Source organism: Porites lutea, chromosome 5, assembly GCF_958299795.1.
Source record: "Porites lutea chromosome 5, jaPorLute2.1, whole genome shotgun sequence".
Lineage (NCBI taxonomy): Eukaryota > Metazoa > Cnidaria > Anthozoa > Scleractinia > Poritidae > Porites > Porites lutea.
The window spans coordinates 2,533,607-2,547,500 of NC_133205.1; the positions used below are offsets into that span (position 1 = coordinate 2,533,607).

Consider the following 13,894-nt stretch of genomic DNA (forward strand, 5'->3'; position numbering starts at 1 on the left):
TTAAGAAAGGCGTGAGCGTTATGGACGGGCAGCCTAAATGTGTCGGTGGCGCCAACATTTTCTTAAACATATCTTTTTTGACCTGTTAAAAAGGTAAAAATTCTGTGTGCGAAACGAGTAATGATAAGATTAATGAGAAATGACCTTTTGTTTTTAACAAGGTAAGAAAATGAATGGATCAAGGTTTGATTGATTCAGCCTTACACCGCTACGAAACATGGTATAAATTCCTTTCCCTGAATTTGCCACTACCTTTCTTAAGGTTTTCAGTACATGCTTGCCAACTAATGAGTCCTTAAAATACTCCGTTTTCGCGAGAACGATTTAAACGCATTTTAAAACAATCTGGACACGTATGTTAACGCATAGATGTTGTATTTGTGAGAACAGCCGTACATGTAAGTTAATTCTGTCTTCACGTATATATTTCGATACAGTTGTTTAGAGGCCATACCGACATTTTTCAATCGCCTTAAAAGTGGTTTTTCCCTTGTCCGATCGCTATAAAATTTTCACCAGTAATTGGCTATGGGTTAAAAATTTGTGTAAATGCAGTTTTAAGTAACATCGATATTACTTTCAATGACAACAATAAACAAAAATCTTTCAAATTGATAAAAGCCGAATTTTGTATGATCTTGACCAACTACCGAATGACTCAAATTACTCTTAAGTAGCGTCAGAATGCTGCTTAATATCATATTTTGATGTTAGGAAATTTTGGTGAATTTTTGTTCTTGCGATCTTGAAAGCTAACTCGTTTTCTCACCACCTGTATAAGTGCAACTTCATTCAAAATTTGGACTTTTACGCGTTTTTGTATATCACTGAAACGACTCGAACGAATTTTTCTAAAATCTCTTCACATAATCTTCATAATGTATATAACAAGGTCACTCTGAAACTTTCATTGAGATTGATTCACTGCAACATCTTAAAATTTCAAGACAAACCTGCCCTACGTACCTGTCAAAAATCTGCGTTACATCATTCACTGTTTTGACGTTATGCTAATTTTTCCAAAATAATGCGCACTATACATACCTCCATGACTAGTACATTTTAGTTTGAATTTATCGCATGTTTTGAATGTAAAACATTGACAATACTCACACTGATATGTGCTAGTCATGGATGTATGTATTGTCCGCATTTATTTGGAAAAATTAGCATAACGTCAAAACAGTAAATGTTACAACGCGGATTTCTGACCGGTTCGTAGGATAGGTTTGTCTTAAAAATTTCAAGGAGTTGCAGTGGACCAATTTCAATCAAAGTTTCAGACATTATAATATACATTTTGAAGATTATGTGAAAAGATTTTTTTTAAAAAAATTCGTTCCAGTCGTTTCAGAGATGTACAAAAGAGCGCTAAAAGTCCAAATTTTGAATGAAGTTGCACTTCAACAGGTGGTTAAAAGACGCGTTAGGCTGCGTGCAAACGGACGCAAAAATTGTTGACCAACAACTCCCAACATTGTTGGATGTTACATGTTGCGTCCTTTTACACACCCTGTTGCATGTTGTTGCGCTAAGTTTGAAACCGGTCAAACTTTTCAGCCAACAACTCCCAACATTTCTTTTGTTCCGTGATCGCCGAAGCGTAGCGCAACAAAATGGATCCGGTTGCACAGCTCTTCCAACATTGTTGGGGCCACGAACACTCATTATTACACATGGTTTACAAAGACTTATGGGTTGTATCCTTCCCAGGATGCACTATAGGTCCCAACAATGCTGGGAGTTGTTGTATCCGTTTGCACACCACTGCCAACACGAACGCAACAGCTCCCAACATTGTTGGCGCAACAATGTTGGGAGTTGTTGCGTCCGTTTGCATGCAGCCTTAGTTGTTAAGATCACAAGAACGAAAATACACCAAAATTTCCTAGCATCGAAATATGATATTAAGCAGCATTCTGACGCTACGTAAGAGCAATTTGAGTCATTTATAACGTTTTTGTTAAATAATCTATCACGGATATTGAAAATTTAAGGTTTAAAATATACTTTCGTTTTAGTCGAATTCAAACATACACAGAATTTTTTAGTTCTTAAGGAGGTTATTTGCTGAACACCAAAATTTTTAAAGTTCCTAGTGTTGGATTTTCAGTAGCCGGTCTAGATCGCGCAAAATTAGGCGTTTATCAATTTCAAAGTTTTTTGTTTAACGTTATCATTGATAGTAATATCGATTTTACTAAAACCTACATTTTGACAAATTTCAATCTATAGTCAATCACTAGTGAAAATTTTATAGCGATCAGACACTGAGGATAAAATCACTTTTCAAGCGATTGAAAAATATCGGTATGGCCTCTGAAAAATTATATCGAAACACCTTCAACTAAAACAAAACGTTGGCAACCATACCCTGTGACAACCGCCGCCTTTCCTCGTTTCTCGCCGCTATAGGCGCAAACCACATGCAAGCGCTGGAAAAGAAAAATTCTTAGCTCGGCTAGTAACACGGTAAAGACCCTTTACACGAGGTAATAGGAACCGTTATAAAAAGCTAAACTTGCATCAATAGTGCATGAAAACCAGACTAAACAGAGACGTGTTTGCGATCACTACTTACTTGAACAAACGACAGATGCATCTTCATGGTGACCGCAGTTATGTGAGCCCCAACCACCATGCGGGCAATTTACAATGGAAGTTTCACTTCCAAAACAGTTGACATCATCCAACCAAATTTGACCGCTTCCGGAGCCAAAGTGTGCAGAACTATGAGCACTAACAGCACCGGAGTATCCAAGTTCACGACATATGACTCTTGCATCGTCTAAATCCCAGCTGTCATCACAAACAGTTCCCCAGTCGCCATTGTACAAAATTTCAACTCTTCCCTCTCCGTTCCAGCTTCCTCCAACAAGTCTCAGTCCTGAAACGTCAGCTAAAGTCGAAGATAGGCCTATTATTATCAAGGGCTACCTATTGAGGGGTGTGTGCCGCTGAACGAATAAGTTATGGTTTTCAGGATCTTAAGTCTTCCAGTGCAACAATTTAAGTATTTATGATCTTTAAGAAAGGCGTGAGCGTTATGGACGGGCAGCCTAAATGTGTCGGTGGCGCCAACATTTTCTTAAACATATCTTTTTTGACCTGTTAAAAAGGTAAAAATTCTGTGTGCGAAACGAGTAATGATAAGATTAATGAGAAATGACCTTTTGTTTTTAACAAGGTAAGAAAATGAATGGATCAAGGTTTGATTGATTCAGCCTTACACCGCTACGAAGCATGGTATAGTTTCCTTTCCCTGAATTTGCCACTACCTTTCTTAAGGTTTTCAGTACATGCTTGCCAACTAATGAGTCCTTAAAATACTCCGTTTTCGCGAGAACGATTTAAACGCATTTTAAAACAATCTGGACACGTATGTTAACGCATAGATGTTGTATTTGTGAGAACAGCCGTACATGTAAGTTAATTCTGTCTTCACGTATATATTTCGATACAGTTGTTTAGAGGCCATACCGACATTTTTCAGTCGCCTTAAAAGTGGTTTTTCCCTTGTCCGATCGATATAAAATTTTCACCAGTAATTGGCTATGGGTTAAAAATTTGTGTAAATGCAGTTTTAAGTAACATCGATATTACTTTCAATGACAACAATAAACAAAAATCTTTCAAATTGATAAAAGCCGAATTTTGTATGATCTTGACCAACTACCGAATGACTCAAATTACTCTTAAGTAGCGTCAGAATGCTGCTTAATATCATATTTTGATGTTAGGAAATTTTGTTGAAGTTTTGTTCTGGCGATCTTGAAAGCTAACTCGTTTTCTCACCACCTGTATAAGTGCAACTTCATTCAAAATTTGGACTTTTACGCGTTTTTGTATATCACTGAAACGACTCGAACGAATTTTTCTAAAATCTCTTCACATAATCTTCATAATGTATATAACAAGGTCACTCTGAAACTTTCATTGAGATTGATTCACTGCAACATCTTAAAATTTCAAGACAAACCTGCCCTACGTACCTGTCAAAAATCTGCGTTACATCATTCACTGTTTTGACGTTATGCTAATTTTTCCAAAATAATGCGCACTATACATACCTCCATGACTAGTACATTTTAGTTTGAATTTATCGCATGTTTTGAATGTAAAACATTGACAATACTCACACTGATATGTGCTAGTCATGGATGTATGTATTGTCCGCATTTATTTGAAAAAATTAGCATAACGTCAAACCAGTAAATGTTGCAACGCGGATTTCTGACCGGTTCGTAGGATAGGTTTGTCTTAAAAATTTCAAGGAGTTGCAGTGGACCAATTTCAATGAAAGTTTCAGACATTATAATATACATTTTGAAGATTATGTGAAAAGATTTTTTTTAAAAAATTCGTTCCAGTCGTTTCAGAGATGTACAAAAAAGCGCTAAAAGTCCAAATTTTGAATGAAGTTGCACTTCAACAGGTGGTTAAAAGACGCGTTAGGCTGCGTGCAAACGGACGCAAAAATTGTTGACCAACAACTCCCAACATTGTTGGATGTTACATGTTGCGTCCTTTTACACACCCTGTTGCATGTTGTTGCGCTAAGTTTGAAACCGGTCAAACTTTTCAGCCAACAACTCCCAACATTTCTTTTGTTCCGTGATCGCCGAAGCGTAGCGCAACAAAATGGATCCGGTTACACAGCTCTTCCAACATTGTTGGAGCCACGAACACTCATTATTACACATGGTTTACAAAGACTTATGGGTTGTATCCTTCCCAGGATGCACTATAGGTCCCAACAATGCTGGGAGTTGTTGTATCCGTTTGCACAACACTGCCAACACGAACGCAACAGCTCCCAACATTGTTGGCGCAACAATGTTGGGAGTTGTTGCGTCCGTTTGCATGCAGCCTTAGTTGTTAAGATCACAAGAACGAAAATACACCAAAATTTCCTAGCATCGAAATATGATATTAAGCAGCATTCTGACGCTACGTAAGAGCAATTTGAGTCATTTATAACGTTTTTGTTAAATAATCTATCACGGATATTGAAAATTTAAGGTTTAAAATATACTTTCGTTTTAGTCGAATTTAAACGTACACAGAATTTTTTAGTTCTTAAGGAGGTTATTTGCTGAACACCAAAATTTTTAAAGTTCCTAGTGTTGGATTTTCAGTAGCCGGTCTAGATCGCGCAAATTAGGCGTTTATCAATTTCAAAGTTTTTTGTTTAACGTTATCATTGATAGTAATATCGATTTTACTAAAACCTACATTTTGACAAATTTCAATCTATAGTCAATCATTAGTGAAAATTTTATAGCGATCAGACACTGAGGATAAAATCACTTTTCAAGCGATTGAAAAATATCGGTATGGCCTCTGAAAAACTATATCGAAACACCTTCAACCAAAACAAAACGTTGGCAACCATACCCTGTGACAACCGCCGCCTTTCCTCGTTTCTCGCCGCTATAGGCGCAAACCACATGCAAGCGCTGGAAAAGAAAAATTCTTAGCTCGGCTAGCAACACGGTAAAGACCCTTTACACGAGGTAATAGGAACCGTTATAAAAAGCTGGACTTGCATCAATAGTGCATGAAAACCAGACTAAACAGAGACGTGTTTGCGATCACTACTTACTTGAACAAACGACAGATGCATCTTCATGGTGACCGCAGTTATGTGAGCCCCAACCACCATGCGGGCAATTTACAATGGAAGTTTCACTTCCCAAACAGTTGACATCATCCAACCAAATTTGACCGCTTCCGGAGCCAAAGTGTGCAGAACTATGAGCACTAACAGCACCGGAGTATCCAAGTTCACGACATATGACTCTTGCATCGTCTAAATCCCAGCTGTCATCACACACAGTTCCCCAGTTGCCGTTGTAAAAAATTTCAACTCTTCCTTCTCCGTTCCAGCTCCCTCCAACAAGTCTCAGTCCTGAAAGGTGGATTGAGGAACTGCGTTAGAAAGAACTCTTGATTTACCATACAAAATATGACTTGAGGTCTTCTGTCTAAAACAGCTTGTATAAAATGAGACAATCAGTAATCCCACAATTTGATTCAGAATGGCAATTTCAACCAAGCCCCCAAATTGATTTTAGAGCTCTACAAGCTCCTTTATAGTTATCGATCCTAAAGAAGTTGTTTTTTTTTTAAAATCCTTGTACACTTACCACTTGCGTCTTAAAACCAAAGACATGTCATGCGTACATTTTACCGTACATTTCGTGCACATGAAAAGAGCATTTTCACGCTGACGTCATCGTAGTAGGTTACCCATCTAGCCTGTGGAGCAAACGTTCAGTTCCGTGCCGTTTCAGAGCAAAGAACAAGAAACGAGAGTATAGTTGGAAAATGAGTTTAAAGGTTTTAATCACCGTTTATCTCACCTTGCATACTACGCTTCACTCTGGAGTGAGAACCACATTCGTTGATGTCTGAAAAAAAAAATTAAGTAAAGTGTAGAAAACTAAAACTTCTAAAAACGAAGCGCACACCTGAGGAGGAAGCAGGTATTAAACACGTTACAGTCCGTATAGTAAGAAATCAGTTTTAAAGGTGAAATCTTTTCAAATTTTCACGTAACAGAGCGAAAAAAAAAGGAAGAAAGAAAGAAAAGAAAGACTTCTTATTCTTGCTTTGCTTTACATTGTTGATGAAGAAAGGAAGACTTTTACTAATGTAAAAGAGTTTCGGCTTAAACTTGAGCCATCTTTTAGGTACAGGTAAAAGAACCTACTAGTAGGTTCAATATGATCTACATTTTACAGTAAATAAATACCGCAAACACAAAGCACGAAGGCATAGATGGAGAAACTTGAGGGGGATTTAGTTAAAAAGATGTAATTTTGGTTTCAAAACCGACTTATTAGCCTTACAATTTCACTTTTTTTGCTTTTACATACCTAGACAAGTGGTAAAGTCTGGTGGGGCAAGGGCATAGCCGAAGGGACAAACACCAGTAGTGAACTGCCAGTCACTTGGGTTAGTTATTCCTGGTGTGGGTGGTCCGTCATAAGAACAACCTTGTCCAACCACTGCACCACGATCCATCAAAATGGCGTACGAGCCGTTCATACTTAATGCAGCATAAGGCATTGCGAACCACAGGGTGGTAAGATCACTGTTGATTATGGCAAACTGAGAGAGTGTGTCCACTTTATGAACTGTGTGACCACTGGGAAGAAGAACGAGCCGTATGTAGGAAGAAGTGCGAGGCTTCTTTATCTGTGTGCGAAAAGAAACGTTAGATCATATTGCCTCAAATTTTGACAAAGATTGTCTTCAGTTTATTCCTAGAAATTAACAATTCAAAATAAGTATCTGAAGTCTACAGGGAGAACACGATGATGTCGAGAGGAAAGAAGAAATAAGAAACAAGTATAGACTTATAGAGTTAGGGAGACAGATCGGAATTACTTGCGAGATAAAAGCTCCCAGAGAGTATGTTGTTTAAAAGCTACTCTATATTAAATAAAGGCCAATATGCATGATGACGATCGGATGATGAGCGAGTGACTCAGAATACAAAACATAAAAGTAAAAAAAGAGTCCGCGTCAGTAGGAGAGCCAGTAGAAAAAGAAGGTAACGGTCGGGATAAACTCGGGATTAAAGTAAAACTTAGAAGCAAAAAATACATTACAGCAACAATAACCGATGATAACAGCTATAAAAAGAGGAATATAAGTGAAATGATTTGCTAAACTTAATCGTTTTATTCTTACCACACGATCAAACTGTATGCTCCACCAGTTATAGCCTGGTCCGCTGGTACTGATAGGAGTTTGAGGAGTTTGACTTCCCAGAATAACGCGGGGGGTACTGCCTGTGGGCCAAAATAGAATTTGCTTGTCATTTGCAAAAATGAGAGAGAAAAGTACTGACTTTATCTGTGTTATTCTCAAACGAGTAGTGGGAAATTTGCCCCGTCCTCAAATAAGCGCCACAATGTAACGACAAGGTGGACATTTGATAAGCGTTGCGGAAGCGCGCGCAACGAACAAGTTATAAATTGTACACAAGACTTGCAAAAAACAAAGGAACGAACTGGGAGGTTTCATCTTTACTGACCCTGTTTTGTAGGTGAGCGTTTTCCAATAACTCCGAGGATTAACGAGTTTACTTACTTATACCGACGAGAATCGTTATGCACCTCCATTGACTCCCCATGCTAGATAAGAAAGAAAAGAAGATATAAGCAACCCAAAGGTCATAAATTAGACAAACTGGGTATATTGCAACGATTTAAATCGGAAAGTATTCAGCAATAACCTGCAGTGTTTGTTGACTTTATCGCCCAAAAAAGCTGTCTTTGCAGGCATTTGCAATCGGCCATTTTGAAAATGAGGTTTTCAAAAACTTACTAATTCGAAAATGTATTCCGCTAATTATTAGCTCATCTATAATAGATGCGTGGTAAATTTTTCAAATGGAACACAATCTTCATCCGATGGATCCTCATCTCGAAAGTTTTTGGTGAATGGATAACGCCGTAAGAAACTAAAAAAAAAAAATGTGTCATCTCACCCTGACGAGTCAACTGCTTTGAAGCAAAACGGCTGCTGTCCAACTTGATATTGGCTGGGATACCAAGTAACATTTCTGTAATAGACTCCTCCATTGTAACGTAAAGAAGTAAGTTGCATTCCAGGTGGAGACGAAGTCACTATCTCAACAACGCTGAAATAAAAGACACCGTTATGACGGCATCATTATGGGATTTTATGGCAAGGCATTGTTTAGATAATAGTTTGCAGGCTAAGGCCGCAGGCTCCAAGCCTATCTTTTTTCCAGTCAATCAGAATTTAGGGCGTTCGGGACGGTATCGTTCTTAAGCGTGCTTTTCCGTGCGCTCGTCCCTTTCGATCGCTCACCATCACGTTGTTCACATCGATTTTTTGAACCAATTTTCAGCATTTTCTACCACCTTCCCTTCCGCCTGCCTGCGAATCAATACCTAGTTTGTTCTCTTTATTGACTTAGTGGATGGCGGTTTTTTCCCCCTCCTTTGCTGAGGAGATATTAGTTCATTATATATTGGCAGATCTTGAAAGTAAAGTTCTTCACCTTTGGTTGCCAAATTTTCTCCAACCTAATTCGCAAACGAGTGCGCCGCCAAGCGCAGGTCTTGGTCACGCAAAGTTTTCAGCGTCCTTAGCTTCTTTTCGTGAAAGTGCCTTGATATAAAATATGGTTGAATCATTTAAGAAACAAATAAAGTGATTTCATATGCCCTTTTCCTTAGGTTCTAAAATAAATCAATAAATTGAAGTGACTTCAATTATTTATTTTAGTATTTTGTCATAATATCTGTAGTTCCCACACGGTTTGCGCTCCAATACACTGATAGTTATGATTTTACAATTAGCTACATAATATAACTCTCCGTTCAGTTTAGCCTCGCTCTAGTCCTTTCGTTTGACTTTCCGTGCGTTCCCGACTGCGCAAAAGTATGGACTGCTTGGCAGCATACCCCTTATTATAACAAAAAAAAACTCTCACTGTTTGGAGAAGTCTGCAAGTGTGACCTCGATCACAGCTCTGTACACTGAACCAATCTGCACCTCGGTGCATTCTCCATCGTTAGGTGATGAAGGAGTAAATACAGGAACATTGTTACAAGAACCAGAACGGCTGCTTATTATGACAAGAAACTGTAGTCCCACAGCACTGAATGGAGTAACGCCGACGAAATTTGTAGTTCCTGCTGGAAAGTCCTCTAAGGTCAGAGCTACAGCGTAAGTACCAGTCGTGCCACTGGTGCCATTATATGTCAGCAAACAGCTTTTCTGTTGAGAAAAATAAGTAGGATGTAACACTGAGCTATCTGCATGGATATTTCTAATCAGTTAAAATCAAGATTTTTAATTTCCATTGAAAGTTATTCCATTATTATTCATGCAAATTGGCTGAATTTCCCCGGCTAATTCCTTTTAACTTAAGCTATAGCGTTGACCAAATGTGGAAGACGTTTACAATATCTGTAAAATGACGTCAATAGTAGAGGCTATCGCTAGAAATAGGTATGCCATTAACTACTGAAGTTTACGTTTGGCTTCATTTTTTTCCATAGCCTCCTGTGTCCCCTTGTATTTCTATTCCGGCGGTCATGACTGTGATCCGTAACTTTAAGCATTATTGAATTAACGCATTAACATTAACTTTACGCATTAGGGTAAATAATTCTCTGTTGCATAAAAAGAACGGAAAAACAAGCACATAAATCACCAGCACGGTTACCTCGTCGAGATTACCATATGGAAAACTGTCGCTGTACACGTAGGACTCTGGATAAGTCGCTAATCGGCACTTTACCACATCTCCGTCTGCATCTTCTACTGGAATTCGTAGAGACTGGGGGCAGCCTTCATGCCATCGGACAATAGCAGGGCTTCTTGATACAGGAGAAGAGTTAATTCTGCCATTATCCGACCGTCTGGTGAGGTTAACAGTCGTCGATACAAGCCAACTGCCACCTCCATATCGAGATAAAGATATCCAACAGCAGCTAGTGTAGCTGTTAACGAAACAAAAGTGGAAAATTGTGGTATTAGGTTAAAGCTTTTAACATCACCTTTTGAATTTTTTTTTCATTTCAGTTTTATTGGATTAATTGGTTTCTAAAAATGCAAAAACTTACCTTACAATCCATTTGTCGTGGATCGACGAGAAGGTGTGCGTAAAGTTGTTTTCACCCATTGACCAATCCTCACTGTTGCTGTAGTCTGTACAGCGAAAACCAGTGCTTCCTATGATAACTGAATGGCACTGTGAATTGTTGCCAGGATAGTTAGCACACTCTGCTGTCCATGAATCTCCTGAACCAAGAAGGCTACCACTGCTTATGATATACGGATCACAATCGTAAGAGGGCGAGTAAGATCTTCGAGAAGCCAGACGAAAGGTAAATCGCATCTAACGACAACAGGGATAAAAATTTTTAATTAGATTCCTAATGCTTTTGTTAGTAGTGAGCCAAATTTTAAGCATCGTAGACTTGAAAGGGAAAATGTGGTGAAGACGGGGGCGGGGGTGGGGTGGGGTGTAGAAAGAACCTCAGACCTGGGGTGCTTACCATTTATACAAACCACCCTTGTAGTGCATAAACATAACATATAGATTTAGCCAGGGCTAAAAGCGAAGCCTCCGTTTCTATAATTATGATCAAAGCAATCACATTTAAACTAATACCATGAACTCTAAGCCAAGAAAACAAACAAACGAAAAAAAGAAATAAGGAGCCTTCGGCATCAGTTAACCTTTAGAAGGAGGGGCTTAATGATTAAGAAAAAATATCCCGCAAACGAACCTGAATTGAAAAAATTGTGAAATTTAACCTTCTTCGCTAACCAATAACTATAATCCAATCTTTAACCTTTTCTTTTTTTTTAAAGACACACTCGGGCTCGAAAAGACGACGAGTCTGTCGCTAGAATAGAGGAGAACTCTTTTATATTTTAGATAAGCTCACGTTTTCAGAGAGAATATAAAGCCGTAAACAAGGAACTGAAAACAAACTTCTTTCAAGTGGTTTCAGCTGTATTCAGGGCACGAGTTATGGAAAAACATCAGCACTTTGCAAAATTCTAGCGTGCGAAAACATCCGTTTCTCCTTGCTCTTCGTCGATGGGGACGTCCCGGCGGCGAGGAGAAACGGATGCTTTCGCAGGCTAGCAAAAGTCTTGATAGGCAAGTAATGAATAAGAAAATGAATATTAATTCAATGAAACATGTACAAAAACAACACTTTTAGTTTTAATTCAAGAAATGGGAGTAGTCTCACGATCGTGTTTTGAGCTAACGTTATGAATGAGCAATCATTGATGAATAACTTAATTACTTGAAAATTTTTATTCAAAAACCCATTAGTTAATCCTAAAAAGCAATTCGCGTAACACTAACTGGATCGTGGATCCATTCACGCAAGTGAAATCGGCTTAGCACAAGGCAAAAAATAAATTTCAAATGCACATTTTGTGGTTTTCTTCACGCCGATGTAAAAATGTAGAAAACATCCATGAAACCTTTATAACTACAAAAATTCCCTTTTAAAAACGTACTTTCCTTGACCATAGAGTATACAGAATGTACCTCAAGTTTCTACAGAAACTTCGCTCAGGGTAGCCTGCGAGAGCATCCGGTTTTTTTCGGCACTAGTTTGGAACGACCGGAAATACGTCTGCGGTTCGCAGGCTACGCTCAGGGACACCCATGCATGCAGCCACTGGTTGTTGTTGTTGTTGTTGTTGTTTTTTTAAATAACTGTTCGAAGGAGCAAATATTGCCTAGAACTTTCTAAAGCTCAAGAAAAGCTAAAAAGTTCTGGATAACCGTTCCATTCGTCTAAAATATTCGTAGGTTTTCTAATAGTTTAACAACGATTTTCGGAGGTTGTGTCATTCACATTTAAACACAAGTAGCCCAAGCACACTACAGAAACGCGGACGTGACTCTTGCTTGCGAGCGGTGTTGTGTTACAAACGGTTATTTACAAAGGCTTGTATGTAAAGGGTTTTTCTTAAAAAGAGAAAAAATGTTATTTGTTTTAATGAAATCGACTTACCTTATTGCCTTGTTGTATTTTTTGTTGTTTGCCGGCGTCACAGGCCGTTTTGAAGCGTTTTCGGCGAGTTAGCGTTATTTTGGTGTTCCCCTGCTAAGACTGTAAGAGAAAGACTATATACCCCGAACAGTGATTTCCGCTGGAAATTTACCCCCGGACTCAATTCCTCCAGAAATTCAAAGCAGAGATGTTGCAGTTCCATGTCCATTCACTCGATTCGCAAATCTTCCCACAGATCGTTTATTTCTAGCGATGCTTTCTATCTCTTGCTCGAACGGCTTCCGAAAGTCGAACTAGGCTCTTCCAAACTGTAGCCTGCAAAGCAATGGGGCGGGATCCATGAATTGTTTTCAGGATTAAAAAACTGCAGTGGACCCGTTCACCGATCGCATAGTATGTCGGGTAACTAAAACTAGTTGTAGCTTTCGCTAAGTGCCAACGAAAGAAAAAGAATTTGCCTCCATCACCAGTTTTAGTTCCAATGTTTATAAAACCATTTCAGCTGCTGGGGCGAGAATTTCCACTAAAAGCACTCCTCTTCCTACATTTCTGCCATGCTCGTGGCCTTAAAATTGCTCTTATTCTTCTGCTTCGACATTTTTGAACCTTAAACTTGTCGAGTTTCAAACAGCGAAAGGGAAATAACATTTATAGATTAGCGCCAACTTGAAATAGCAAGTTCGTAGTGTGACAGAGAACAATGTTCGAACTTTGAAGGTTTGTTTACAACAAAGGTCATCAAAAGTCACATGAAACTACACGTGAAATCTAACGCTAGTAAAATCCTCAGGGAATCTACACCTTATATACATTACACTTTTCACAGCACGATCGAGAATTTTTCTGCCTGCTGCAATACTTCGCGTGGCATAAAGCTGGCCGCCTCGCAAGCCGACTGTCTTCGCCCGAACAAAGCCGGGCGAGGGTAGCCAGCGGCCTGCAGTCGACAAACAAACCCGTTAGCTCCCCGGGTCCCCTCGAGAGGTTTTGTGAAGACCGCATTTGCTTGGCAAGTGTCCGAATAATGACGAGTTAACTCGCCGAAAACGCTTCAAAACGGCCCGAGACGCGGGTAAACAACAAAGAATACAACAAGACAATAAGGTAAGTCTATTTCATTTAAAAATATAACATTTTTTCTCTCTTTTAAGAAAAACCGTTTACATCTCATACAAAAATGTGTAAATTTTTTGTAACACAACACCCATTCGCACGAGAGAGTCACGTCCGCGTTCCTCTAGTGAGCTTGGGTAGCCTGTCATATTGCGATTGTTAAAAAAAGGTCTCCTAAAAATTTCAGTATAAAGACAAAACGTCCCCTATAATGTTCTAATGAACGCATGGCTACTTCATGT

General features: G+C 38.9%; 2 protein-coding genes across 2 annotated transcripts in view; both read right to left on the reverse strand.

The window, feature by feature from the left end:
* LOC140936811 (scavenger receptor cysteine-rich domain-containing protein DMBT1-like) overlaps positions 1–6,409 on the reverse strand; it is a 35,042-nt gene extending 28,633 nt beyond the window's left edge. The window contains exons 1-3 of the mRNA XM_073386312.1: positions 6,366–6,409; positions 5,606–5,911; positions 2,582–2,899 (exon numbers count right to left, since the gene is read on the reverse strand). Of these exons, the coding sequence (XP_073242413.1) occupies positions 2,582–2,899; positions 5,606–5,911; positions 6,366–6,372 (631 nt within the window). The 5' untranslated portion in view covers positions 6,373–6,409. The remainder of the gene's footprint in view (positions 1–2,581; positions 2,900–5,605; positions 5,912–6,365) is intronic.
* Positions 6,410–6,873: 464 nt separating this feature from the next.
* Positions 6,874–13,894, reverse strand: part of LOC140936812 (integrin beta-like protein C) — a 14,100-nt gene continuing 7,079 nt past the window's right edge. The window contains exons 2-8 of the mRNA XM_073386313.1: positions 10,617–10,891; positions 10,217–10,493; positions 9,479–9,765; positions 8,504–8,656; positions 8,104–8,147; positions 7,702–7,802; positions 6,874–7,203 (exon numbers count right to left, since the gene is read on the reverse strand). Of these exons, the coding sequence (XP_073242414.1) occupies positions 6,874–7,203; positions 7,702–7,802; positions 8,104–8,147; positions 8,504–8,656; positions 9,479–9,765; positions 10,217–10,493; positions 10,617–10,891 (1,467 nt within the window). The remainder of the gene's footprint in view (positions 7,204–7,701; positions 7,803–8,103; positions 8,148–8,503; positions 8,657–9,478; positions 9,766–10,216; positions 10,494–10,616; positions 10,892–13,894) is intronic.